This window comes from Sapajus apella, unplaced genomic scaffold (assembly GCF_009761245.1).
Source record: "Sapajus apella isolate SASKATOON/1434 unplaced genomic scaffold, GSC_monkey_1.0 scaffold1, whole genome shotgun sequence".
Classification (NCBI taxonomy): domain Eukaryota; kingdom Metazoa; phylum Chordata; class Mammalia; order Primates; family Cebidae; genus Sapajus; species Sapajus apella.
Window position 1 is genome coordinate 59,932,133 of NW_022436941.1, and position 26,151 is coordinate 59,958,283.

General features: G+C 41.6%; 1 protein-coding gene across 2 annotated transcripts in view; it reads left to right on the forward strand.

The window, feature by feature from the left end:
* Positions 1–26,151, forward strand: part of SERINC5 (serine incorporator 5) — a 129,998-nt gene that overhangs the window by 83,958 nt on the left and 19,889 nt on the right. For both annotated transcript variants that reach the window (XM_032277285.1, XM_032277287.1), the window contains 5 exons: positions 8,316–8,494; positions 8,983–9,065; positions 10,975–11,068; positions 18,459–18,670; positions 21,740–21,835. In XM_032277285.1, the coding sequence (XP_032133176.1) occupies positions 8,316–8,494; positions 8,983–9,065; positions 10,975–11,068; positions 18,459–18,670; positions 21,740–21,835 (664 nt within the window). The remainder of the gene's footprint in view (positions 1–8,315; positions 8,495–8,982; positions 9,066–10,974; positions 11,069–18,458; positions 18,671–21,739; positions 21,836–26,151) is intronic.

The window sequence follows — 26,151 nt, forward strand, 5'->3', positions numbered from 1 at the left end:
AAAAAAAAAAAAAAAAAAATATGATACAGGTTGAATATTCCTAATCCAAACATCTGAAATGTGAGATACTCTAAAATTTGAAACTTTTTAAGTGCCAACATGATGCTCAAAGGCAATGCTCACCAAAGCATTTTAGATTTTTGGATTAGGAAAGCTTAGCCAGTAATACAGTGTAAATATTCCAAATTCCACAACACTTCTGGTCCCAAGCATTTTGGATGAGGGAAATTCAACCTGACTAGTTGAACCACCAATTCCATTTCTAGCTCAGGTGTCTGTCTTACATAAATAATGGCACAGGTGCAAAGAGGCAAGAACAGCAGTATTTATTGTATCAGTGTTTGTGATAATAAAAAACAAGTACACAAAATAGAATTTAAAAACCCTCCTCAACAAAAACAGTAAGATCAGTGTGAGAATGGTTATCAATTTTGATCTAGCCTTTCTACAATATAAGTGATGAAAAAGAATGTGATGGATTTTGGGAATCCATCACATTAGTATTGATAGGGAAAGATTCTTCATGGCTTGTTCTTTGTTTATTTATTTATTTACTTTATTTTTTATTTTTATTTATTTATTTATTGCATTTTAGCTTTTGCGGTACATGTGAAGAACATGCAAGATTGTTGCATAGGTACACACATGGCAGTGTGATTTGCTGCCTTCCTCCCCATCACCTATATCTGGCATTTCTCCCCATGCTATCTCTCCCTAACTCCCCACCCCTCCGTCCCTCCCCCATTTCCCCCCAACAGACCCCAGTGTGTAGTGCTCCCCTCCCTGTGTCCATGTGTTCTCATTGTTCAACACCCACCTATGAGTGAGAACATGCGGTGTTTGATCTTCTGCTCTTCTGTCAGTTTGCTGAGAATGATGGTTTCCAGGTTCATCCATGTCCCTACAAAGGACACGAACTCATCATTTTTGATGGCTGCATAATATTCCATGGTGTATATGTGCCACATTTTCCCTGTCCAGTCTATCATCGATGGGCATTTGGGTTGGTTCCAGGTGTTTGCTATTGTAAACTGTGCTGCAATGAACATTTGTGTGCACGTGTCCTTATAGTAGAACAATTTATAATCCTTTGGATATATACCCAATAATTGGATTGCTGGGTCAAATGGAATTTCTATTTCTAGGTCCTTGAGGAATCGCCACACTGTCTTCCACAACGGCTGAACTAATTTACACTCCCACCAACAGTGTAAAAGTGTTCCTATTTCTCCACATCCTCTCCAGCATCTGCTGTCTCCAGATTTTTTAATGATCGCCATTCTAACTGGCGTGAGATGGTATCTCAATGTAGTTTTGATTTGCATTTCTCTAATGACCAGTGATGATGAGCATTTTTTCATATGTTTGTTGGCCTCATGTATGTCTTCTTTTGTAAAGTGTCTGTTCATATCCTTCATCCACTTTTGAATGGGCTTGTTTGTTTTTTTCTTGTAGATCTGTTTTAGTTCTTTGTAAATTCTGGATATCAGCCCTTTGTCAGATGGGTAGATTGCAAAAACTTCTTCCCATTCTGTTGATTGCCAATTCACTCTAATGACTGTTTCTTTTGCCATGCAGAAGCTGTGGAGTTTGATTAGGTACCATTTGTCTATTTTGGCTTTTGTTGCCAATGCTTTTGGTGTTTTGGTCATGAAGTCCTTGCCTACGCCTATGTCCTGAATGATTTTGCCTAGATTTTCTTCTAGGGTTTTTATGGTGTTAGGTCTTATGTTTAAGTCTTTAATCCATCTGGAGTTAATTTTAGTGTAAGGCATCAGGAAGGGGTCCAGTTTCTGCTCTCTACACATGGCTAGCCAGTTTTCCCAAAACCATTTATTAAACAGGGAATCTTTTCCCCATTGCTTGTTTTTGTCTGGTTTGTCAAAGATCAGATGGTTGTAGATATGTTGCGTCGCCTCCGAGGCCTCTGTTCTGTTCCATTGGTCTGTATCTCTGTTTTGGTGCCAGTAGCATGCTGTTTTGATTACTGTAGCCTTGTAGTATAGTTTGAAGTCCAGTAGTGTGATGCCTCCTGCTTTGTTCTTTTTGCTTGGAATTGACTTGGCCATGCGGGCTCTCTTTTGGTTCCATATGAAGTTTAAGGTGGTTTTTTCCGGTTCTGTGAAGAAGGTCATTGGTAGCTTGATGGGGATAGCATTGAATCTGTAAATTACTTTGGGCAGTATGGCTATTTTCACGATATTGATTCTTCCTAACCATGAACATGGAATGTTTCTCCATCTGTTTGTGTCCTCTCTTATTTCGTTGAGCAGTGGCTTGTACTTCTCCTTGAAGAGGTCATTCCTTGTTAGTTGTATTCCTAGGTATTTTATTCTCTTTGTAGCAATTGTGAATGGCAGTTAGCTCTTGATTTAGCTCTCTTTAAGTCTGTTATTGGTGTATAGGAATGCTTGTGATTTCTGCACATCGATTTTGTATCCTGAGACTTTGCTGAACTTGCTTATCAGTTTCAGAAGATTTTGGGCTGAGACCATGGGGTCTTCTAGATATACAATCATGTCATCTGCAAATAGAGATAATTTGACTTCCTCCTTTCCTATTTGAATACCCTTTATTTCTTTTTCTTGCCTGATTGCTCTGGCTAGAACTTCCAGTGCTATATTGAATAGGAGTGGTGTGAGAGGGCATCCTTGTCTAGTGCCAGATTTCAAAGGGAATGCTTCCAGTTTTTGCCCATTCAGTATGATATTGGCTGTTGGTTTGTCGTAAATAGCTTTTATTATTTTGAGATACGTTCTGTCAATACCTAGTTTATTGAGGGTTTTTAGCATAAAGGGCTGTTGAATTTTGTCAAAGGCCTTCTCTGCATCAATTGAGGTAATCATGTGGTTTTTGTCTTTGGTTCTGTTTATGTGGTAAATTACGTTTATAGACTTGCGTATGTTGAACCAGCCTTGCATCCCCGGGATGAAGCCTACTTGATCATGGTGGATAAGCTTTTTGATGTGCTGTTGCAATCGGCTTGTCAGTATTTTATTGAATACTTTTGCGTCTATGTTCATCATGGATATTGGCCTGAAGTTTCTTTTCTTGTTGAGTCTCTGCCGGGTTTTGATATCAGGATGATGTTGGTCTCATAAAATGATTTAGGAAGGATTCCCTCTTTTTGGATTATTTGGAATAGTTTCAGAAGGAATGGTACCAGCTCCTCTTTGTATGTCTGGTAGAATTCGGCTGTCAACCCATCTGGACCTGGGCTTTTTTTGGGTGGTAGGCTCTTAATTGCTGCCTCAACTTCAGACCTTGTTATTGGTCTATTCAGGGTTTCGACTTCTTCCTGGTTTAGGCTTGAGAGGAGGCAAGTGTCCAGGAATTTATCCATTTCTTCCAGGTTTACTAGTTTATGTGCATAGCGTTGTTTGTAATAATCTCTGATGATGGTTTGAACTTCTGTGGAATCTGTGGTGATATCCCCTTTATCGTTTTTTATTGCATCAATTTGGTTATTCTCTCTTTTTTATTAATCTGGCTAGCGGTCTGTCTGTTTTGTTGATCTTTTTGAAAAACCAGCTCCTGGATTTATTGATTTTTTTTTAAGAGTTTTTTGTGTCTCTATCTCCTTCAGTTCTGCTCTGATCTTAGTTATTTCCTGTCTTCTGCTAGGTTTTGAGTTTTTTTGATCTTGCTCCTCTAGCTCTTTCAATTTTGATGCTAGGGTTTCAATTTTAGATCTCTCCTTGCTTCTCATGTGGGCACTTATTGCTATATATTTTCCTCTAGAGACTGCTTTAAAGTGTCCCAGAGATTCTGGTATGTTGTGTCTTCGTTCTCATTGGTTTTGAAGAACATCTTTATTTCTGCCTTCATTTCATTGTTTATCCAGTCAACATTCAAGAGCCTGTTGTTCAGTTTTCATGAAGCTGTGCGGTTCTGAGTTAGTTTCTGCATTCTGAGTTCTAACTCGATTGCGTTGTGGTCTGAGAGACTGTTTGTTATGATTTCTGTTGTTTTGCATTTGCTGAGGAGTGATTTATTTCCAATTATGTGGTCAATTTTAGAGTAGGTGTGATATGGTGCTGAGAAGGATGTATATTCTGTGGATTTGGGGTGGAGAGTTCTGTAAATGTCTATTAGGTTTGCTTGTTCCAGGTCTGAATTCAGGTCCTGGATATCCTTGTTAATTTTCTGTCTGGTTGATCTGTCTAATATTGACAATGGGGTGTTAAAGTCTCCCACTATTATTGTGTGGGAGTCTAAGTCTCTTTGTAAGTCACTAAGAACTTGCCTTATGTATCTAGGTGCTCCTGTATTGGGTGTGTATATATTTAGGATGGTTAGCTCTTCTTGTTGCATTGATCATTTTACCATTATGTAATGTCCTTCTTTGTCTCTTTTGATCTTTGTTGCTTTAAAGTCTATTTTATCAGAGATGAGAATTGCAACTCCTGCTTTTTTTTGCTCTCCATTTGCTTGGTAAATCTTCCTCCATCCCTTTATTTTGAGCCTTTGTGTATCCTTGCATATGAGATGGGTTTCCGGGATACAGCACACTGATGGGTTTTGGCTTTTTATCCAATTTGCCAGTCTATGTCTTTTGATTGGGGCATTTAGTCCATTTACATTTAGGGTTAATATTGTTATGTGTGAATTTGATACTGCCATTTTGATGCTAGCTGGCTGTTTTGTTCGTTAGTTGATGCAGATTCTTGATTGTGTTGATTCTCTTTACCATTTGGCTTCGGAGTGGCTGGTACTGGTTGTTCCTTTATATGTGTAGAGCCTCTTTCAGGAGCTCTTGTAAAGCAGGTCTGGTAGTGATGAAATCTCTGAGTACTTGCTTGTTCGCAAAGGATTTTATTTTTCCTTCGCTTATGAAGCTTAGTTTGGCTGGATGTAAAATTCTGGGTTGAAGGTTCTTTTCTTTAAGGATGTTGAATATGGGCCCCCACTCTCCTCTGGCTTGTAGGGTTTCTGCTGAGAGATCTGCTGTGAGTCTGATGGGCTTCCCTTTGTGGGTAACCCGACCTTTCTCTCTGGCTGCCCTTAGTATTTTCTCCTTCATTTCAACCCTGGTGAATCTGACGATTATGTGCCTTGGGGTTGCTCTTCTTGAGGAATATCTTTGTGGTGTTCTCTGTGTTTCCTGGACTTGAATATTGGCCTGCCTTGCTAGGTTGGGGAAGTTTTCCTGGATAATATCCTGAAGAGTGTTTTCCAGCTTGGATTCATTCTCTTTGTCACATTCAGGTACACCTGTCAGACGTAGATTAGGTCTTTTCACATAGTCCCACATTTCTTGGAGACTTTGTTCATTCCTTTTTACCCTTTTTTCTCTAACCTTGTCTTCTTGTTTTATTTCATTGAGTTGATCTTCGACCTCTGATATCCTTTCTTCAGCTTGGTCAGTTCAGCTGTTGAAACTTGTGCATGCTTTGTGAAGTTCTCGTGTTGTGTTTTTCAGCTCCATCAATTCACTTATATTCCGCTCTATGTTGTCCATTCTTATTAGCATTTCATCAAATCTTGTTTCTAAGTTCTTAGTTTCTTTGCATTGGGTTAGAACATGTTCTTTTAGCTCACTGTAGTTTCTTATTACCCACCTTCTGAAGTCTGATTCTATCATTTCATCACACTCCTTCTCCATCCAGTCTTGTTCCCTTGCTGGTGAGGAGTTGTGATCCTTTTTAGGAGGAGAGGTGTTCTGGTTTCAGGTGTTTTCATCCTTTTTGCACTGGTTTCTTCCCATCTTGTGGGTTTATCCACCTGTTGTCTTTGTAGTTACTGACTTTCAGATTGGGTCTCTGAGTGAACTTCCTTTGTGGATGCTGAAGTTACTTCTTTTTCTTAGCTTTCCTTCTAACAGTCTGGCCCCTCTGCTGTAGGACTGCTGAGGTCCACTCCAGGCCCTGCTTGCGGGGGATCACCTGCAGCAGCTGCAGAACAGTAAGGGTTGCTACCAGTTTCCTCTTTTGCTATCTTTGTCCCAGAAGGATGCCTGCCAAATGTCAGTCTGTTCTCTCCTTTATGAGGTGACTCTTTGGATATATGGGCATCAGGGAGCTGCTTGAGGAGACAGTCTGTTCTTTATTGGAGCTCAGGTCCTGAGCTATGAGCTCCGTTGTTCATTCAGAGTTACTGGGCAGGCACGTTTAGGTGGTCTGCTGCAGCAGAGCTCATAAACTCCCTTTTTTTTTTTTTTCCCCAGGTGCTCTGTCCCAGGGAGTTTGGGCTTTATTTATGAGTTTCCGTTGTGCTGCTGCCTTTTTTTTTTTCTTTCAGGGCTGCTCTGCCCAGCGAGGAGGCAGCCTAGTCACTGTCTGCCTGCAGAGGCTTTGCTGAGCTGCTGTGGGCTCCGCCCAGCTGCTGCGTGATCTTCCTTGCAGTCCTGTTTATATGGGTGTAGTTAGAACTGCCTTGGCGATGGTGGCCCGCCTCTGTTATGGCGGACTCTCTCTGTAGTGGTGGGTTGCCTTGGCAATGGTGGGCTGCCTCAGCGATGGTCAGACTGCCTCTGTAGTGGTGGAGTGTCTCAGTAATGGCGGATGCCCCTCCCCTACAGAGCCTGACCCTCCCGGGTTCAGCTGTGCTAGCTGTGAAACTCTCAACCCAGAGCGTTTTCAATTACTGTTTTTTTGTGTGTGGGGGGGAGGGGTGGGGGTGGGACCAGCCGAGCCTGATCACCTGGCTCCCTGACTCAGAGTCTTTTTTTGTTGTTGTTGTTGAACGGTCGACTCTCCCAGTGTTCCTGTCGCCTGTTGAAAAGGCGCCGGGATCTCCCGTGCTGCGACTCACTGAGCCGGCTGAAACAGTGACGCTGAGATTCCTGGCGGTGTTTTTGCCTAGGAATCTCCTGGCCTGGCTCGCTATTTCAGATGAATGGGTGACTCTGCCGTCTCAGGGCTCCAGTCGCTAGCTAAGAGGGCACCCGGACCAGTGTCTTTTGTACAGAGAACCGCCGTGCCAGGGCTCGGGCAAAGCAGCTGCGGGGGCCAAAACAGCCGTGCTGGCAACCTGTGGGCCTCCTCCGCCTGGGAATCTCCTGGTCTCTGGGCAATAAAAATCCATCTGGAAATGCGGCATCCACTCACTCTCTGCACTTCCACTGGGAGCTGCAATCCTGAGCTGTTCCTAGTCGGCCATCTTTCCAAGTGATCTTATTTTTATTTATTTATTTTTTTTGAGGCAGAGTCTCACCCTGTTGCCCAGAGTATCTTGGCGTGATCTTGGCTCACTGCAACCTCCGCCTCCCAGGTTCAAGCAGTTCCGCCTCCCTAGTAACTGGGATTACAGGCATGTGCCACTACACCCAGCTAAGGGCTGTATTTTTTATTAGAAATGGGGTTTTACCATGTTGGCCAGGCTGGTCTCAAACTCCTGATCTCAGGTGATCCATCCACCTAGTCCTCCCAAAGTGCTGGGATTACAGGGATGGGTTACTATGCTTGGGCTGGCTTATTGTTAATTGGGAAAAAATATTGTAGAACATTACATACAATGTTTTATTTTAAGGAGCTTTTTTAATATATGTATTATATGTATAGTACGATATGACTGTGTGTATGTGTGTTGTGTATGTATATGTGGATGTGTTGTATGTATGTATACACGCACATTTATGGGAATTAATATAAATACTCTAGCCACCAAATTGTTTACTCTTTTGAGGGAGGGGAGTGACATTTGGGGGAGATAGTAAAAGAAGTCTCTGATTTTTTATTTCTATATATGTATACACATCAACAAAAATATATCCATGTATTGAAATGGGATTTTTGGCTGGGTGCAGTGGTTCATGCCTATAATCCCAGCACTTTGGGATGTTAAGGCTGGTGGATTGCTTGAGCTCAGGAATTCAAGACCAGTCTGGGCAACATGATGAAACCCCACTCTACAAAAAAATATAAAAATTAGCTGGGCATGGTTGTGCGTGCCTATAGTCCTAGCTGCTTGGAAGGCTGAGGCAAGAGGATTGCCTGAGCCTGGAAGATCGAGGCTGCAGTGAGTCGTGATTATGCCACTACACTCCAGCCCGGGCAACAGAGTGAGACCTTGTCTCATTTTGGGAAGGCGGGGTTGGGGCAGGTAATTTTCATAAAATCTGTTGTTGGATTTCAGAAGTCATTTAGGGCAAGTAAAGGCTGACTGTTACTTTATGATCACTGTATCTTTTAAAAAAAGATTCAGAGAAAATTAGAAAAATATCTCTTTAGAAGATAGATTCCCTTCCTCTATGTGTTTCTTTATGCACGCAATCCATTTCCAAGTGGATGCTGAGTGGTCACCTGAATGAACACTCCATGACAGTCCCCCCTCACTCAGTTCTAACAGACGACTTTTCTAAACTTTCTCCTCAGATCCCTTTTTTTGAAGAAATGTGTAAAGGCATTAAAGCTGGTGACACCTGTGAGAAGCTGGTGGGATATTCTGCTGTATATAGAGTCTGTTTTGGAATGGCTTGTTTCTTCTTTATCTTCTGTCTACTGACCTTGAAAATCGACAATAGCAAAAGTTGTAGAGCTCGTATTCACAATGGGTAAGTATTTTAGTCTTCTTGGGAATTGCTTTCTCCTTTCTTGTGTTCCAGACGGTATTCCAGGATCCCTTCTATCCACCGGACACTGTGACTACTCTTCTTCTAGTTGAAATAGTTGATTTAGGGGAAGATGGAACTGATACTTGTTATCCACATGGTTGCCTAAAAGCTAGAATCTTATTTTAACACCTGGCACCATGATGTGAAATTTAGTCAAGACAAAGAGTTTATTTCTTGTTCCAAGACCTTTTCCCAGGTCATTTCCACCCCTGCAATGAAATGGTGTTTTGCACAATTGGAGGCTGCACTGAGTCTGTGTAATTATGGGAAAAGGTATTCTTCAAGTCACTCAATTACTTCCCCTCGATTAGGAGAGAACATTGGCCAATGGCAGAATCATGGACTCACATGCCCACTTTCTAAGAAGTCCTTTGTCCTTGTTGAATGTCATTTAAATACATTTCCTCTTTTTTCCCCCCGCCTTCTAGCTTTTGGTTCTTTAAACTTCTGCTGCTGGGGGCCATGTGCTCAGGAGCTTTCTTCATTCCAGATCAGGACACCTTTCTGAACGGTACTAATGGGGTATTTTGGGTACCTGTTTATTTTGTTTTTATCCATTTTGTCAAATTGCTCAGAATCACTGTCCAAAGTACCTTTGATAGTTTGAGTTACTGATTTTCTTTTGGCTTCAGAAGAAATTCCTGTCTTACCTGCCCATACTTTCTCCGCCATTGCCTCTCTACCTCCCCTCTCCAAAGAGGACTTTGATACTCTGCTAGCCTGGGTGAGACCTTGTTCTTTCCAAGCACTGCACAGAAAACCCAGCAACAGGGAGCGCAGTGTCTACTACAGCGATAGTGGGACAGGAAAAGCATCCTTCAGTCTGGTTTTAAACTTACCTTATGTGAAGCTCTGTAACATTGAATTATATTCTTTATTGCTAGAACCTGCTACAATTCATTAATATGAAGCCTTTAATCATAGCTGAAACAGGGAGTCCTTTTTCATATGAGTGAAGGGAAAAACCTGAATTTCACTGGTTCAGGCATTTTGTTCAACCCAAATGGATTCACTTTCCCAAGTAAGGTACTAAAAACATTTAGGCCAGGAGTGGTGGCTCTCACCTGTAATCTCAGCATTTTGGAGGCTGAGGCGCATGGATCACTTGAGGCCGGGAGTTTGAGACCAACCTGACCAACAGGGAGAAACCTTGTTTCTACTAAAAATATAAAAATTAACTGGTTGTGGTGGTCTGTGCCTGTAATCTCAGCTACTCTGGAGGCTGAGACACGAGAATTGCCTGAACCCAGAAGGTGGAGGTTGCAGTGAGCTGAGATTGCACCACTGCACTCCAACTTGGGCGACAGAGTGGGACTTTGTCTCAAAAACTAAACAAAACCCCTAGATTGTATCAGTTTATAAGGAACAGCCATAATCTTTCATATAGCTATGTGTCAGAGCCTACCTAGTTATTTAGGGTCATATTTGTTTTTCATATACTCCCTAAGTCTTGCTTTTACCTAAAATGATGTTAAAAGTTTTCAGATTTTCCACAGAGATCCTTTTATGTATTAGAATGTATATTTAGAGGGAGAAGAGACCTAGAAACCCTCTGGTCCAGCTCAGTCTTTTTTCTTTTGGAGACAGAGTCTTGCTCTGTCGCCCAGGCTGGAGTGCAGTGGTGTCATCTCGACTCACTGCAACCTCTACCACCCAGGTTCAAGCGATTCTTGAATCCTGCCTTAGCCTCCTGAGTAGCTGAGATTACAGGTGCCTGCCACCATGCCTGGCAAATTTTTTTTTTTTTTTTTTTTTTAGTAGAGACAGGGTTTCGCCATGTTGGCCAGGCTGGTTTTGAACTCCTGCCCTCAAGTGATCCGCTCACCTTAGCTTCCCAAAGTGCTAGGATTTCAGGCGTGAGCCACTGCACCCAGCTCTAGCTCAGTGATTTTTACGGACAAGCTAGAAACCACGTGATGTGGTTTAGTCACGGTAACGGCATCTTTGTGGCAGAGCTAGAAGTAGAGCCAAGTTCTTGTCCCCCTGTCTGAAGCTTGTTTCCTTACTGGTCGTTGTTGACTTTTTACCCAATAAAATTTGAACCTTTGATTTTTCTGGCAATATATGTTTGATTTTAAGTTGTGGTTCATTGTGGATTTTGTGAATTAGGGCATCTGTTAGGATACCTGGCAGATGTAGCATGGAGGTTAAGCATGGATACTTCAGGGTCAGACTGCCTGTGTTCAGATCCCAACTATGCCATTTACTTACTGAGATGCTGTCAACCTACATTGATTCTCAATTTTTCTCTTCTGTAAAGTGGGTGACATTTATGATAGTAATCCATGTCTTATATGGTTGTGTGGGAATTAAGTGTGTTAGGTACACTTATCATCTAGTAAAAATCATCTGTGGTTATTCTCTTTTTAGTGAAATACAAGGAAATGTTGCCTCATTGTGTTCTTCATGGTCTTTTGCAGCCTGGCGCTACGTGGGAGCCATCGGAGGCTTCCTCTTTATCGGCATCCAGCTCCTCCTGCTTGTGGAATTTGCACATAAGTGGAACAAGAACTGGTGTGTGTGCCTTTGTGGAAAGCTTCCTATTGACACACAGAAAGTGCCCAGTTTTGATAAAGGCTGTACTCAATTGCATCGCTAGGGATTTGCATCTTTGTTTACACCAAATATAATGTTTGCTGTCACTTTCCCTTTCTGCCTGCTTTTTTTTGTACCTCTTCATTTACTTCTCTCCTTCATTTACTTCTCACTTTTTGACCCCCTGCCCCTACTCCCTCATTTGGGCTCTGAGTCAACCAGTGGTATGAATTAACCACACTCAACCCCCTACTCGTACCTGTCAGTCTCAGGTTTTGGAGGTGGCTAAAAAGTTGGGTAGCCTTCCTCATAGTCTCCCATCTTCATGAAATTTAAAACAAAATTAAAAAGTGAACACAAAACTCAAACTTTGGAGCTGGAGATTCATCTGCAGAGTATGAGATGGAATAGTTGCACTCCTTTAAAAAAATTTTTGGACCAGCCATGGTGGCTTGTGCCTGTACTTCCAGAACTTTCAGGAGGGCAAAGCGGGAGGATTACTTGAGCCCAGGAGTTTGAGACCAGCATGGGCAACATACTAAGACCTTTTGACTATGAAAAATTAGCCGGGCATGGTAGCACGTGCCTATAATCCCAGCTGCTTGGGAGGCTGAGGTGGGAGGATTGCTTGAGTCTGGTAGGTCAAGGGTTTGGTGAGCTGAGGTCACACAACTGCACCCCACCCCGAGTAACAGATCAAGACCCTGTCTCAACAAAAAAGAGTTTTGTTTGTTTGTTTGTTTCTTTTCGTCTTCCCAAGAGGGGAAAAAGGACTTCTTCATTAGGGAGATATGTTGTCCTACCTTAGAAAGCCATCCTGTCTTTGAAAAAGGTAGACTCTTTCTAAGTGCCTTGGAAATTGAATTCATATCCTGGGCCAAGTGGGAGAGGCCCAGCTACTAATAGCTAGTTTTATTTCTTGCTAAGCCACATTGAGAAAATGACAACTTGAGAAGGGTCCAGCCCTTGAGTTCTAAGGCCAAATTGACCCACTTTGTGATTCTGGACAAAGCACTTAACTGCTTTCCACCTAACTTTCTTTACTTATAAAATATGAATGAAAACAACTACCTATTGTACCCAATAAGGCTTTTGTTATTTTGCATATTTTATAGGAGTTATTTTATTATACTGAAATTTTAAAAATCGTGCCATGTGAACGTGAAGTTTGTTTTTACCATGGACAAAACAAAATGTACTGTCCAAATACTCTGAATATTTTTTATTCTGAATATGCCGTTCAACTTGGTAGTTGTTGTTTTCTTTTGGTTGTAAGGATCAATTCATGAGGTACAGCTGTTGCTAGGGGGATACATAAGTGGGAAGATAGAGTTAGTCATTTTACTCTTTGGTAAATACTGGATTAAGCATGGCCAAATATGAACAATTTTGAAATGGTTTGCAGAACACTGCATAGTCATACAGGTAGCCCTGCAGATATGCGTGGCTATGTTTTAAGGTCCTGATCCCTATGCTTATACAGATTTCTGGGTTTGAGTTGTGCTGTTGTGTAAGTTATTGTACAGGGTATGCATTTTGAGTTATCTGTGAGATCCAGTAATTTATGTTATGGTGTCCACTGGATCTTGTTTCGAGGTAGCAGAGTTTTCTTAAAGATGAGCCAAATGTGTGACTGTAATTGTACGGGACCCTGTTTTCTCAGTAGTCCAGAAGAAATACAAGAAGTTGGAATTGAATTTTAATTGATTAAATATCACTCTTTCCATGATTATTCTGAATGTGCTTTCAATTGGAATTTTTTATTAGAAAATAAATTCATCATCCTAAAATTTTCACAAGTGTACTTCAAATAGGGAACTTCCTGGTAAAACAATAGCAGTTTTCATCCTTAGTACCTGATCTGCCCATTAAATGGTAAGTCCCCGTGAGAACACTTGTGCTTCTTCACTCTGACTTCAATGTTTTGATTGATTCTGAATCCATTTGCTAGGACTAATTATTGATGCCAAGTTTTAGCATGCAGTTTGGAAAAGTTTGGTTGCTTTAAAAACTTTCAGAAACTCAGTTAGAATTACTTAAAAGCTCTGCAGCAAATAGTGTTGCTGTTATCCAAGCTTTGAGGCCTATATGCCAACAAAAATCCCTGTTGTCAATTTGTTTATAGTTGTTTGTCTAAAATTAGAAATGAGCTAGAAAGCTCACTATTTTCCTTTAAATTTGGTAGTTTTTTGCTGTTTTTTTAACAGAATCTTGCTTATAAGAATGTAGAAAACGTGCTCATGGCTCTTGATGGAACACTAAAGTACCTTTTCTTCCCTTTTTCATTTATCTCTTTGTAAACATCTTGAGAAGGAGATGATCTTAAAAACAGTTGGCTAGAAAGGCCATGACCAAGAAACCAGGAGATGCAGACTTCGTTCCCCTTTCTTTTCTTTTTCCTTTTTTTTTGTTTTTGAGATGGGATCTCACCTTTGTCATCCAGGCTGGAGTGCAGTTGTGTGATGCTCACTGCAGCTTCAGTTTCCCAGGCTTAAGTAATTGTCCCACCTCAGCCCCCCAAGCAGCTGGGACTACAGGCACGTGGCACCACACTTGGCTAATTTATTTTCTTCCTTCCTTCCTTCCTTCCTTCCGTCCGTCCGTCCTTCCTTCCTTCCTTCCTTCCTTCCTTCCTTCCTTCCTTCCTTCCTTCCTTCCCTCCTTCCTTCTTCCTCCTTCCTTCCTTCCTTCTTTGCTTCTTTCCTTCTTTTTCTTACTTTCTTCTTTCTTTCCTTTTTCTTTCGTAGGGATGGGGTTTCGCTATGTTGCCCAGGCTGATCTTGAAGTCCTGAGATGAAGAGATCCTTCTACCTTGGCCTCCCAAAGTGCTGGGATGGCATTGTGTTCCGCTTCAGTGCCCCTTTTATGTTTGCTGTTTCACTATAGGGCACATCAGTTGGCCCCTCTGACTTCAGTTTTCACACTTAAATAATCTGTTTGAACTAACTGGTGTGTTCTTTTTTCCTTTTTAGCTCAAGTTTTGTGGTTTGCAGTGCCAATTCTCTATCAGAATTGAAACAAAGGGCTTTAGGTGCCAAGTGTAAAGACTTTCTTTGGATTTTTAGTGTGATGGGAGAGCACCAGAGGGCCTTAGAAAGGAAAGAATATAATCTGTTTTAAGTCATGACAGGTGAGAAGGAGTCAGAGGTGCAAATAAGGAGGTCAGGGGGAGACAATCCAGGTGAAGGAGGCATAGTCTGGAATTAAGTGGTAGCAGGAGCTGGATCCTCCTGTTCTGAAGCTGGCTCTGGGTGGAGGTGGGTGGGGCAGGGGAGAGAAGCAAGAGGCTTCCAGAGTGACTGCAGTTCTTCTTTTCATCTCCCTCCCTCCCTCCCTCCCTCCCTTCCTTCCTTCCTTCTTTCCTTCTTCCCTTCCTTCCTTTTTCCTTCTTTCCCTTCCCCTCCCCTCCCCCTCCCCCTCCCCCTTTCTCCAACAATAGGAAGATGGAATTGCGTTTTCTGAGGTTGGAATGATTGCACAATAGCAGGTTTGGGGGATGGAGGAATGGGGGTGTGAATATCAGGAAGTAGCCTCAGCCTGGATGTGCTGAGTTTGAAATGCCAGTTAGACCTTCGAGTGGAGACATTAAATGAGCAACTGGATAATATAAGTGAAGTTCAGGGGAAAGGTTAGGGTTGAAGACTTAATTTTGGGACAAACTGTAAACATAAATTAAGAAAGTCCTTCGTATTCTAATAACATAACTGAAAAGACTAGTGAAGAAAAGCGTTGGTCCTCTCCCACCCACAAGCTAGTCAGCAGTGTTTACCTTTTATACATAATTTATGCTGTCTCCCCATCATTGATTATTATTTGCTCTTGTTTTTGTTTTTTTTTTCCCTTTGTAAAATCCCATTTTCTCTCATTTCCTTTGTGTGCCTTTTATGTTAGAATAATTCTGAGGTCATTGGAATGTCTTGTCTGGCAGAGTTTCAGGAATATGACGGTCATTATCATTTTGGCCTTTCCTCCCTATTTTCTTTGTTTCTGGCTGCAGGAACTTTTTCGTCATTAAAACATTTTAGCTGCGTTGCTTGAACACTTTCCGGTTTTGTGAGGGCAAAAAGCAAGTTGCCTTTTCTGTGAGGTTTGGGAGAATATGGTTACAAAGAACATTTAATCATAAGGCAGATGACAATGATTCATTCAATTCATTCTCCCTGTTCTCCTGTCCTCTTCATTTAGCAGTTATAGATACTTTTCTTTGTTCTAAACAATTTCTTTTTGTGTGTATGAGATAGGGTCTTGCTCTGTTGCCCAGGCTGGAGTGCAGTGGCATGATCTGGGCTCACTGCAACCTTTGCCTCTGGGGTCAAAGCGATTCAGCCACCCAAGTAGCTGGGATTACAGGCATGTACCACCATGCCTGGCTAATTTTTGTATTTTTGGTGGAGACAGGGTTTCACCCTGTTGGCCAGGCTGGTCTCAAACCGCTAGCCTCATGTGATCTGCCCGCCTTGACCTCCCAAAGTGCTGGGATTACAGGTGTAAGCCACCAAGCCCAGCCTTGTTCTGAACAATTTCTATAGATTTAAATCACCACTTATTTCTCTTATTTTTTATTAATAGAGACAGAATCTTGCTCTCGTTGCCCAGGCTGGAGTGCAGCGGCATAATCTTGGCTCACTGCAACCTCCACCTCCAGAGCTTAAGTGATTCTCTTGCCCCAGCCTGCCAAGTAGCTGGGATAACAAGTGTCCACCACTGTGCCTGACTAGTTTCTGTGTTTTGAGTAGAGACGGATTCACCGTCTTGGTCAGGCTGGTCTTGAACTCCTTACCTCAGGTGATCTGCCTGCCTCGGCCTCCCAAATGTTGGGAGTACAGGCATGAGCCACTGCATCCAGCTCATTTAGTTAGTTTTTTAAATTGTACACCCCATTACTCTTTTCCTGACTTATTTTATTCTCCTTTTTTTTTAATTGGCATGTTAAAATTGCACGTATTTATAGGGTACATTTTGATGTTTTGATACATATATGTCATGTAGTAATCAAATCAAGTCAGTTGGCTATTCATTACCTCGTGGATTTATCATCTTTTTCTTTCTTCCCTTTTTTTTTTCTCTCTGTTTTTAAAGAGACAGGGTCTCACTCTGTGGCATAGTCATACCTCACTGCAGCCTTGAACTCCTAGGCTTGAGACATCCTCCTGCCTCAGCCTCCCAAAAAGCTGGCGAATTAGCATGCCCTGCTAATTTTTTGTGTTTTTTGTTTTGGTTTGGTTTTTGGTTGTTGTAGATGGGTCTTGCTGTGTTGACCAGGCTGTATCATTTCTTTGTGTTGAGAACCTTCAAAAGCCTCTCCTAGCTGTCTTATAATATACAATACCTTACTGCTAACCATCATCACCCTACCATGTAACTGATCACCAGAACTTATTCCTATCTAACTTTTTTTAATGTCAAATTTTTCTTCACTATTTTAGAGAAGCAGTGCAGTTACAGGTCCTCTTCTTTAGTACAGGGAATAAAGAGCTGAAGTCAGCCATTCTGGCTCTGAGTAAAGCTGATCCTCTTTTCTCCCTAAGAAGAAGCCATCCACAAGAGCTGCTGGCAACACTTTGTTTTTAAAAGTTTATTATTGGCTGGACGTGGTGGCTCACGCCTGTAATCCCAGCACTTTGGGAGGCCAAGGTGGGTGGATCACGAGGTCAAGAGATCGAGACCATCCTGGCCAACAGTGAAACCCCGTCTCTACTAAAAATACAAAAACATTAGCCAGGTGTGATGACACACACCTGTGGTCCCAGCTACTTGGGAGGCTGAGGCAGGAGAATTGCTTGAACCCAGGAGGTGGAGGTTGCAGTGACCCGAGATTGCGCCACTGCGCTCCAGCCTGGTGACAAAGCAAGACTCCGTCTCAAAAAAAAAAAAAAAAAAAAAGTTTATTATTATTTAAAAAAATTTAAACAGGGTCTCCCTCTTGCCCAGGCTGGAATGCGGTAGTACAATCATGGCTCATAGCAGCCTTCAACCCCCCGGGCTCAGGTGATCCCCCCACCTTAGTCTCCCAAGTGGCTGGGACTATAAGTATGTGCCACCACACCCAGCTAAGTTTTCTTTTTTTTTGTAGAGATGAGGTTTTGCCGTGTTGCCCAGGCTGGTCTTGAACTCCTAGCCTCAAGAGATCCGCCCGCCTGGGCCTCCCAAAGTGCCGGGATTATAGGTGTGAGCCACCTCACCCGGCAGTACTTTCCAGTAGAGACTATGCCCGTCAGGGTTCCATGTTTATGGAGAAAACTTGGAGAAGCCCCGTGAAGAGCCACTTTTTCATCCTGCCAAAAACTGATACAGGGTGGTCCACAGTCAAAATGGAGAAGCCAGAATAAAGTCTGTAGGTAGCTAAAGGAAATAAAGCATTTCAGGACTACTCAAACTCATTCTACCAAAAGGAGAGTTAAGCCTGGAGACAGTCATGTGACACTGCTGCCCCCCACCCCCCTGTAGATAGCTGTGACTTCCCAACCTTGTGTCAAAGCGCTAGACATTAGCTAGACCTCTGTAGAAGGCAGAAGGCCTCATGCATCCCGGATGTCTACCCTCAAATTGCTCCTAAGTAAATTCTCTGCTGGCCCCTTAACCTTTCAAGCTGTGTATCTTCCCATAAAAAGGACATGTTAACTGTAACTTTAGGTCTGTGATCTAAGTCTAGCTCCCTGTCCATGGACTTGCAGTCTGTTACATTTCACACTGACAATGCCCATTGCAAGCATATCTTCCCAGGTGCAGAACAAAGACAGGAGAGCAGTCATTCCTCTGCCTACCTTGACACTACATAATTAACTCTTCCTTCACTCCCTTTTAAAATGTTTATCATATCTCTTGTATAGCAGAGTTTATTGGGCGCAAATTAAAATCTCAGGAGAATGTCAGGTTTGTCTCACCACCTGCCCGCCTTTTCATGCATGCCTTTTCCCCTTTAAATAAATGGGTAAACCTGAGCCTTCTGCAACCTCCTTAGGACCACTGTCCACAAAGGATTCTGTGACTTGTGTGTTTTTGGGTGTGCCCTCAGACCTCTGGCTCAGTAAACCTCGACTGACTGAGACTCTTGCCTTAGTCTCTCATTTGGGTTGACATTATTCATTTTAATTGATGAATACATTTGTGGCAGAAAGGGGAATTCTCTCAGTGTTGAGAGAAAATTCTAAGCTTGAGCCAAGAAGTTTCCATATTTACCAGAACCTTCTAGCATTGATAGAGCATAATCCCTGCTAAAACAATGTGTCTTCTGGGCAGCTGGGTGGCAGTGCCTGTGGCCTGATGGCATTAGTCACTGCCTGAGGGATGGTGAATGTGATCAGAGAATGGTGGGCTTCATTGACTTGTCCTCTCTTCCTTCCCTCTTACCTACTTCCCGGAGAAACAGGACAGCAGGCACGGCCAGTAACAAGCTCTGGTACGCCTCGCTGGCCCTGGTGACGCTCATCATGTATTCTGTTGCCACTGGAGGCTTGGTTTCGATGGCAGTGTTTTACACACAGAAAGATGGCTGCATGGAGAACAAAATTCTGCTGGGAGTGAACGGAGGCCTGTGCCTGCTTATTTCATTGGTAGCCATCTCGCCCTGTGTCCAAAATCGTAAGCATGTTTTTTTCCATTCTTCCTTATTTATATGTTTCCTAAGTGTCTTTGAGCAAAGCCAGTGGGTTGTTTTTTTCTCTTTTTGGAAACTAGTGTATTCCTTAACTTACTGTGGATATGTCAATAGTAGGCAAGGTGGGACTCCGGTCTCTTCATATCTCACACTCGAGCTGTGATAGCCAAGCATTTCTCATGTTAGAAAGACCTGAACTTAACGAAGTCAGTGAATAGGAGGATAACACCTTTGCTAAATAATGTACCACAAGAATCGTTTAAACACGAAATGCCTTCTGTGTATATCAAGCTCAGTTGTTTATGAGCTTGCCTACAGTCTCTGTCTAAAAGTTGAATGAGAGCGCCGCGGAAGTTTTACAACTCTGTGTAAAAGTTGAATTAGCCAGGCATGGTGGCGGGCACCTGTAATCCCAGCTACTTGGGAGGCTGAGGCAGGAGAATCGCTTGAGCTCGGGAGGCGGAAGTTGCAGTGAGCCGAGATTGCACCACTGTACTCCAGCCTGGGCAACAAGAGCGAGACTCTGTTTAAAAAAAAAAAAAAAAACCTAAATGAAAAGATTCAAGTGCTTTGTAGTTTATATAAATATTAATTAAAATTTTTTTTATTTTCTTTATTAAAAATCTGGGGCCATCCTTCACTCAAGGCTGTGGACAGTGTGGGCTGGCCTATGTGCTAACCTTCCTCAGACCCATGTTCTTCCTCAGTGAAGTCAGTGGAAACATGTGAGCCTGTCCCTGCTCATGGTCGTTTCAAAGCTGGAAGGGACAGTGGGATTTGAAAGTGCTTTATGAAGTATAAGTGTGAATTGTCATTTATAAACTACTCTTGATTTCTTAAACCAGGATAGTGTCTTTGGGCTTACAGAGTGAGATGTCCCTGGTCTGATGTTTTCTGTGGGCATCGGACCCTACATGTGATGACAATGCACATGACATTCAGGTTCTAGGTAGGAAAAGGTAGCCAATAAATTTACAGCCCCCTTGAATCCTTTCTAAAATAATGCTTTAAAAGGCAACTAGTGGCCAGGCACGGTGGTTCATGCCTGTAATCCCAGCACTTTGGGAGGCCGAGGTAGGCGGATCGTTTGAGTTCAGGAGTTCAAGAGCAGCCTGGCCAACATGGTGAAACCCCGTCTCTACTAAAAATGCCAAAAAATATTAGCCAATTGTGGTGGTGCACGTCTGTAGTCCCAGCTACTCGGGAGGCTGAGGCAGGAGAACCTGGGAGGTGGAGGTTGCAGTGAGCAGAGATCGCACCATTGCACTCCAGCTTGGGTGACAGAGTGAGACTTTGTCTCAAAAAACAAAAAGGGGGGCAACTAGTAGTAGCAAATAATTTTTCTCTGCTAAAAATTTGAAGTTCGTTATTGAAATTGAGAGTATTATTCTCTAGTCCCTTTAATTGATCAGTTAAGAGTTCCCAGAACAATATGATATTCAGATTAACATCTTTGGGTTAAATCCTACCTTTTGAAATAGGAGTAACATTTTGAAATATTTGGTTTAATATCATTAAGTGCTAAGGAAAATCTTATTCCCATGCCAAAGAGCAACATTATAACAGGGTCTATTTTATACCTTTATTGATAATTAGAATTTAATAATGATAATTTTGGAAACAAATTTGACCAAAGGGAAGACTGAGTAAAACTGCATCCTTTTATATTGGTAAGTGGTCAAAAATTTTGCAGAGGAAAAAAAAAAGAGAGAGCGATCCCTTATCACATCCTGGTTACTCTGAAGGATCTGGACCCTTAGTTTACTTGAAATATTATCACTTTCAAAAAAATAACTAATGGCTTGTGAAGTTTCAGAGAAAAAGGGACACTTATACACTGTTGGTGGGAGTGTAAATTAGTTCAACCATAATGGAAAGCAGTGTGGCAATTCCTCAAGACCTAAAAACAGAACTTTCATTAGGCCCAGCAATCTCATTACTGGCTGTATACCCAAAGGAGTATAAATGTTTCTCTTATAAAGACACAGGCACACGTATGTTCATTGCAACACTATTCACAATAGCAAAGACATGGAATCAACCTAAATGCCCATCAGTGGTAGACTGAATAAAGAAAATGTGGTACATATACACTATGGAATACTATGTAGCCATAGAAAGGGAAGAGATTATGTCCTTTGCAGGAATGTGGATGGAGCCTGGAGGCCATTATCCTTAGCAAACTAACAAAGGAACAGAAAACCAAATACCACATGTTCTTGCTTAAAAGTGGGAGCTAAATGAGAACATATGGATACATAGAGGAGAACAACATACATTGGGGCCTGTCAGAGGGTGGAGGGTGGGAGGAAGGAGAGGATCAAGAAAGATAACTAATGGGCACTAGGCTTAATACCTGGGTGACAAAATAATCTGTATGACACACTGCCGTGACAAGTTTATCTTTACAACAAACTTGCACGTATACCCCCAAACCTAAAATAAAAGTTAAAAATAAAGATAACCTTAAAGCCCTTCTCCCAATGAATGCTGAGCCCCATAGTCTTCCTCTTTAGCCAAGAGCGGTACTTGTATTCTGTTCCCAAAAGCTTTTTGTCCATTGACAGGTAAGAGCTTTTTATCCTGTCATAGTCCGTAGCATGTGATGACCTTGTAGGATCCAGAATACATCCCGTCAAACCTGGTTTCTCACTTACTTCCCTCCCCAACAAAGCTATGTGGCTTTATCGACAATGATGGTAATTTTGTTTCTGATCTTGTGATTTAAGAACTAATGTTATAAACCCACGGAGACTAGCTAGTATATTTAAGTATAGCCATAGGCTTGATAAAATATTGGTAGAGAACTTGGCAGAACCTGACATCTTTAAAATAGCAATGTTCAACTCAGTGTATAGCTGTCTCCCCCTTACTATCTTTTTGGTTTTATCTGAGAAACATATTACTTTTTTTTCTCTTTTCTTTCTTTTAAAGGTAGATGCTCAAGTTTGAGGACTGTCATGGGGACTGTCGGGTTTTTTTTTTTTTAGGCATATGTTTTCTTTTTCTTCAAATTAAAACCTGTTGTCTGTCTGTCTCTTGTCATTTTTCAGGACAGCCACACTCGGGGCTCCTACAATCAGGGGTCATAAGCTGCTATGTCACCTACCTCACCTTCTCAGCTCTGTCCAGCAAACCTGCAGAAGTAGGTAAGCCAGCCTGTTAGGGGGCTAGTGTTTGCAGCGTATTTTCATTCATGGAGGAATGAGCTATTGTTTACATGTGGGAGAGGCCATGGAGATAGAGAGCATGAGGATGGTTACCAGAGGCTGAGAGAGGTTCAGGGGAGGTTTGGGAGGAGGTTGGGACGGTTAATAGGTACCAAAAAAAAATTAAAAAGAATGAATAAGACCTAGTATTTGATAGCACAACAGGATAACTATAGTCAAATTTAATTGTACATTTAAAAATAACTGAAAGAGTATAATTGGATTGTTTGTAATGCAAAGGATAAATGCATGATGGGATGGATACTCCATTTTTCATGATGTTATTGTTACGTATTTCATGCCTGTATTAAAACATCTTGTGTACCCCTTAAATACATACACCTGCTATCCACAAAAATTACTTTAAGAAATAAAAATAAATATTAGAAATGTACTAAATCACAGTAGAGAGATGATCTAGACTTTTTCATGAAAAAAAGTCTTTGAGCTATGAAGAGGAAAATTCCCTTTTTCGATTCTTCCTGGTGTGTGGCACAGACAGGAGCAAAGGTTTGGCTGTGGAGTTTGCTTTTAGGCCTAAATAACCTCTTAATTTAGTTGGTTATTTCTTTTTTTTTTCCTGACTGTAGTAGTGGAACAGAGAGAGTGGAAAGAACGTGGGGGAGTGGAGTGCGGGGAGCAGGATCTGAGCCCAGATCCATGATTTACTGGCTATGTGACCTCGGACCACTCGTCTTAAATGACATTTATTTACAGAGACAACAGAATATAGTGATTAGAGCGTGAACTTTGAAGTCGGACTGCCTGGTTTATAGACTGATCCTGCCACTTAAGTAACTTGCAGAAACTTGCTTACCTCTCTGTTACTTTTGTGATATATAAATGTAAATACACGCACATACATACATACATACACATGAGCATATATAAATATATGATTGGGTATATTTGAGCTTATGTAAGTCAAATAAATGTAGTCTCTAAGAAAATTGAAGTTATTTCCTCTTTTAAATTTGGAAAGCTAGTGCAATGATAATTTTGAAGGTGTTAGCATATATACATACTATATATGGGCTTGGCCTTATCGCTATTGATAGTGAAAAGTAATGTTAAGTGGAGGTCTTAACAGTAAGTATTGCCTGTCCTGGATTTTATTTTATATTATTTTTAATACTCTATCTTGACTCTGTAAGTTTACTTAAATTTAGTCTCTTTAAGGCCTTCTTTTATGACTGTTTATGTATTAATTTCTGGTTTTAACTTAATGGGATTTTTATTTACAACATTTTTTAAATGGCAGGTATCCCTTAAAAACAGAAAAAAAGGCTGAGCGCTCATGCCTGTAATCTAGGCACCTTGAGAGGCTGAGGCAGGAAGACTGTTTCAGGCCAGGAGCCGAGACCAGCCTTGGCAACATAGAATTTCTACCAAAAAAAAAAAAAGTTATTTTAAATTTCCAAATGCTCTTTTTAAAAATTAGCCCAAGAATAAAGATTCGCGAAACCACAGCATACACAGGGAAGTTTATAGCATTAAGTGCCTACATCAGAAAAGCAGAAAGATCACAAATTAACAGTGTAACGTTGTACCTGGAACTAGAAAAGCAAGAAGAATCCAAACCCAAACCAACCAATTGTCTTGTTTGTTGATTATATGATTCTATAGCTAGCAGAACAAAAGAAATAACAAAGATTGGCCAGGCACGGTGGCTCACACCTGTAATCCCAGCACCTTGGGAGGCCAAGGCAGGTAGATCATGAGGTCAAGAGATCAACCATCCTGGCCAACATGGTGAAACCCTGTCTCTATTAAAAACACAAAACTTAGCTGGGCATGGTAGCACATGCCTGTAATCCCTCCTCAGCTACTCAGGAGGCTGAGACAGGACAATCGCTTGAACCGGGGAGTTGGTGGCTAAGAGTGAGCCAAAATCACACCACTGCACTCCAGCCTGGCAACAGAGCAAGACTCTGTCTCAAAAATAAAAAAAAAAAATTACAAAGATCAGGGCTGCGTGAGGTGGCTCATGCCTGTAATCCCAGCACTTTGGGAGGCTGAGGCAGGCAGATCTCTGGAGCCCAGGAGTTTGAGACCAGCCTGGGCAACATGACAAAACCTTGTCTCTACAAAAAATACAAAAAATTAACCAGGCATAGTGGCGCATGTCTGTAGTCCCAACTACTCTGAAAGCTGAGGTGGGAGGGTCACTGGAGCCCCAGAGTTTGAGGCTGCAGTGAGCTATAAGCTCTGATTGCACAACTGTACTCTACCCAGGGCAACAGAGAGGGACTTTGTCTCCAAAAAAAAAAAAAAAGCCATCGGGAACTAAATGAAATGAAGACTGCCCTTCCCACCCCGAAACAAACCCCTGTGAGAAAAATACAGAGGATCAACAAAACAAAACAAAAGTTGGTTTGTTGAAAAGATAAACAAAAGTGATAAGGTCCTAGGCTAACCAAGAAGAGAGAGGATCAAATCAACAAAATGAGAAATGAAAAAGGAAAAAAATCACAATAATGCCACAAAAGCACAAAAGATCATTACAGACTATTATGAACAACCGTATACTTAACAAACTAGAAAACCTAAAGGAAGTGGATACATTTCTGGAAAGCAAGAAGGAATAGAAATCCTAAACAGGCCAATACTGAGTAGTGATATTGAATCAGTGATTTAAAAAAATCTTCCAGTAAGAAAAAACCCAGGACCAGATGGAGTCATAGCCAAATCCTACCAAACATAAAAGGGAGAATGAATACCAGTCCTCCTGAAATTGTGCCAAAAAATGGAAGAGGAGAGAATTCTCCCTGACTCATTATACAAGGCCAGTATCACCCTGATAACCAAAAGCAGACAAGGACACAAGAAAAAAGAAAATTACAGACCAATACCTCTGATGAACATAGATAGCAAAATCTTCAACAAAATACTAGCAAACAGAATGCAGTAGTACATCGAAAGATAGTAACACCATGATCAAGTGGGTGTTATACCATAGATGCAAGATTGGTTCAACATATGCAAATCAATAAATATGATACATTATGTGTTACATATTACATAAACAGAATTAAGGATAAAAACCATATGCTCATTTCAATAGATGCTGAAAAAGCATTTGTTAAAACTCTGCATCTCTTCATGGTAAAAAAAAAAAAACCTCAATAAACTAGGAATTTAACTTAAAATAGTAAATAGAAAGAATACAGCTTAAAATAATAAAGGTCATATATGACAGACCCACAGCCAACATCATACTGAGTGGGGGAAAATGGGAAACATTCCTTTTGAGAACTGGACCAAGACAAGGGTGCCTGCTTTCACCACGCTTAGTCACCATAGTACTAGAAGTCCTAGTCAGGGCAGTCAGGCAAGATGAAGAAATAAAAGGCATCCAAATTGGAAAACAGGAAGTCAAATTGTCTTGTTTGTTGATGATTTGATTCTATAGCTAGAAAACCTGAAAGGTTCCACCAAAACATGCTTAGATTGAGTAATGAATTCAGTAATAATGCAGTATACAAAATCAACATACAAAAATTGAGTAGTGTTTTGGCTGAGTGCATTGGCTCATGCCTATAATCCCAGCACTTTGGGAGGGCAAGATGAGTGGATCATTTGAGGTCAGAAGTTCGAGATCAGCTTGGCCAACATGGTGAGACCTCATCTCTCAAAATTACAAAAATTAGCCAGGTATGGTGGTGCCCATGTCTGTAATCCCAACTAGGAGGCCGAGACAGGAGAATCACTTGAACCCAGGAGGCGGAGGTTGCAGTGAGCCGAGATCATGCCATTGTACTCAGCCTTGGTGACAGCAAGACTCTGCCTCAGAAAAAAAAATTAGTCGTGTTTCTATATACTAATAATCATCTAGTGGAGAACCAAATCAAGAAGGCAGTCCCATTTACAGTAGCTACAAAAAGTAAAATAACTAGGAATAAATTTAACGAAGGAGGTAAAAGATCTTTACAATGAAAACTACAAAACACTGATGAAAAAAATGAAAGGGAGGGGCCATGTGTAGTGGCACATGCCTGTGGTCCTAGTACTTCGGGAGGCCAAGGTGGGAGGATGGCTTGAGGCCAGGAATTTGAGACCAGCCTGAGCAACATAGCAAAACCCCGTCTCTACAAAAAATTTACAAATTAGCTGGGTGTGGTGGCATGCACCTGTAGTTCTAGCTATTTATGGGGTTGAGGTGGAAGGATCACCTGAGCCCAGGAGTTTGAGGTTACAGTAAGCTATGATCAGGCCACTGTACTCCAGACTGGGCGACAGAGCAAGACCATGTCTCA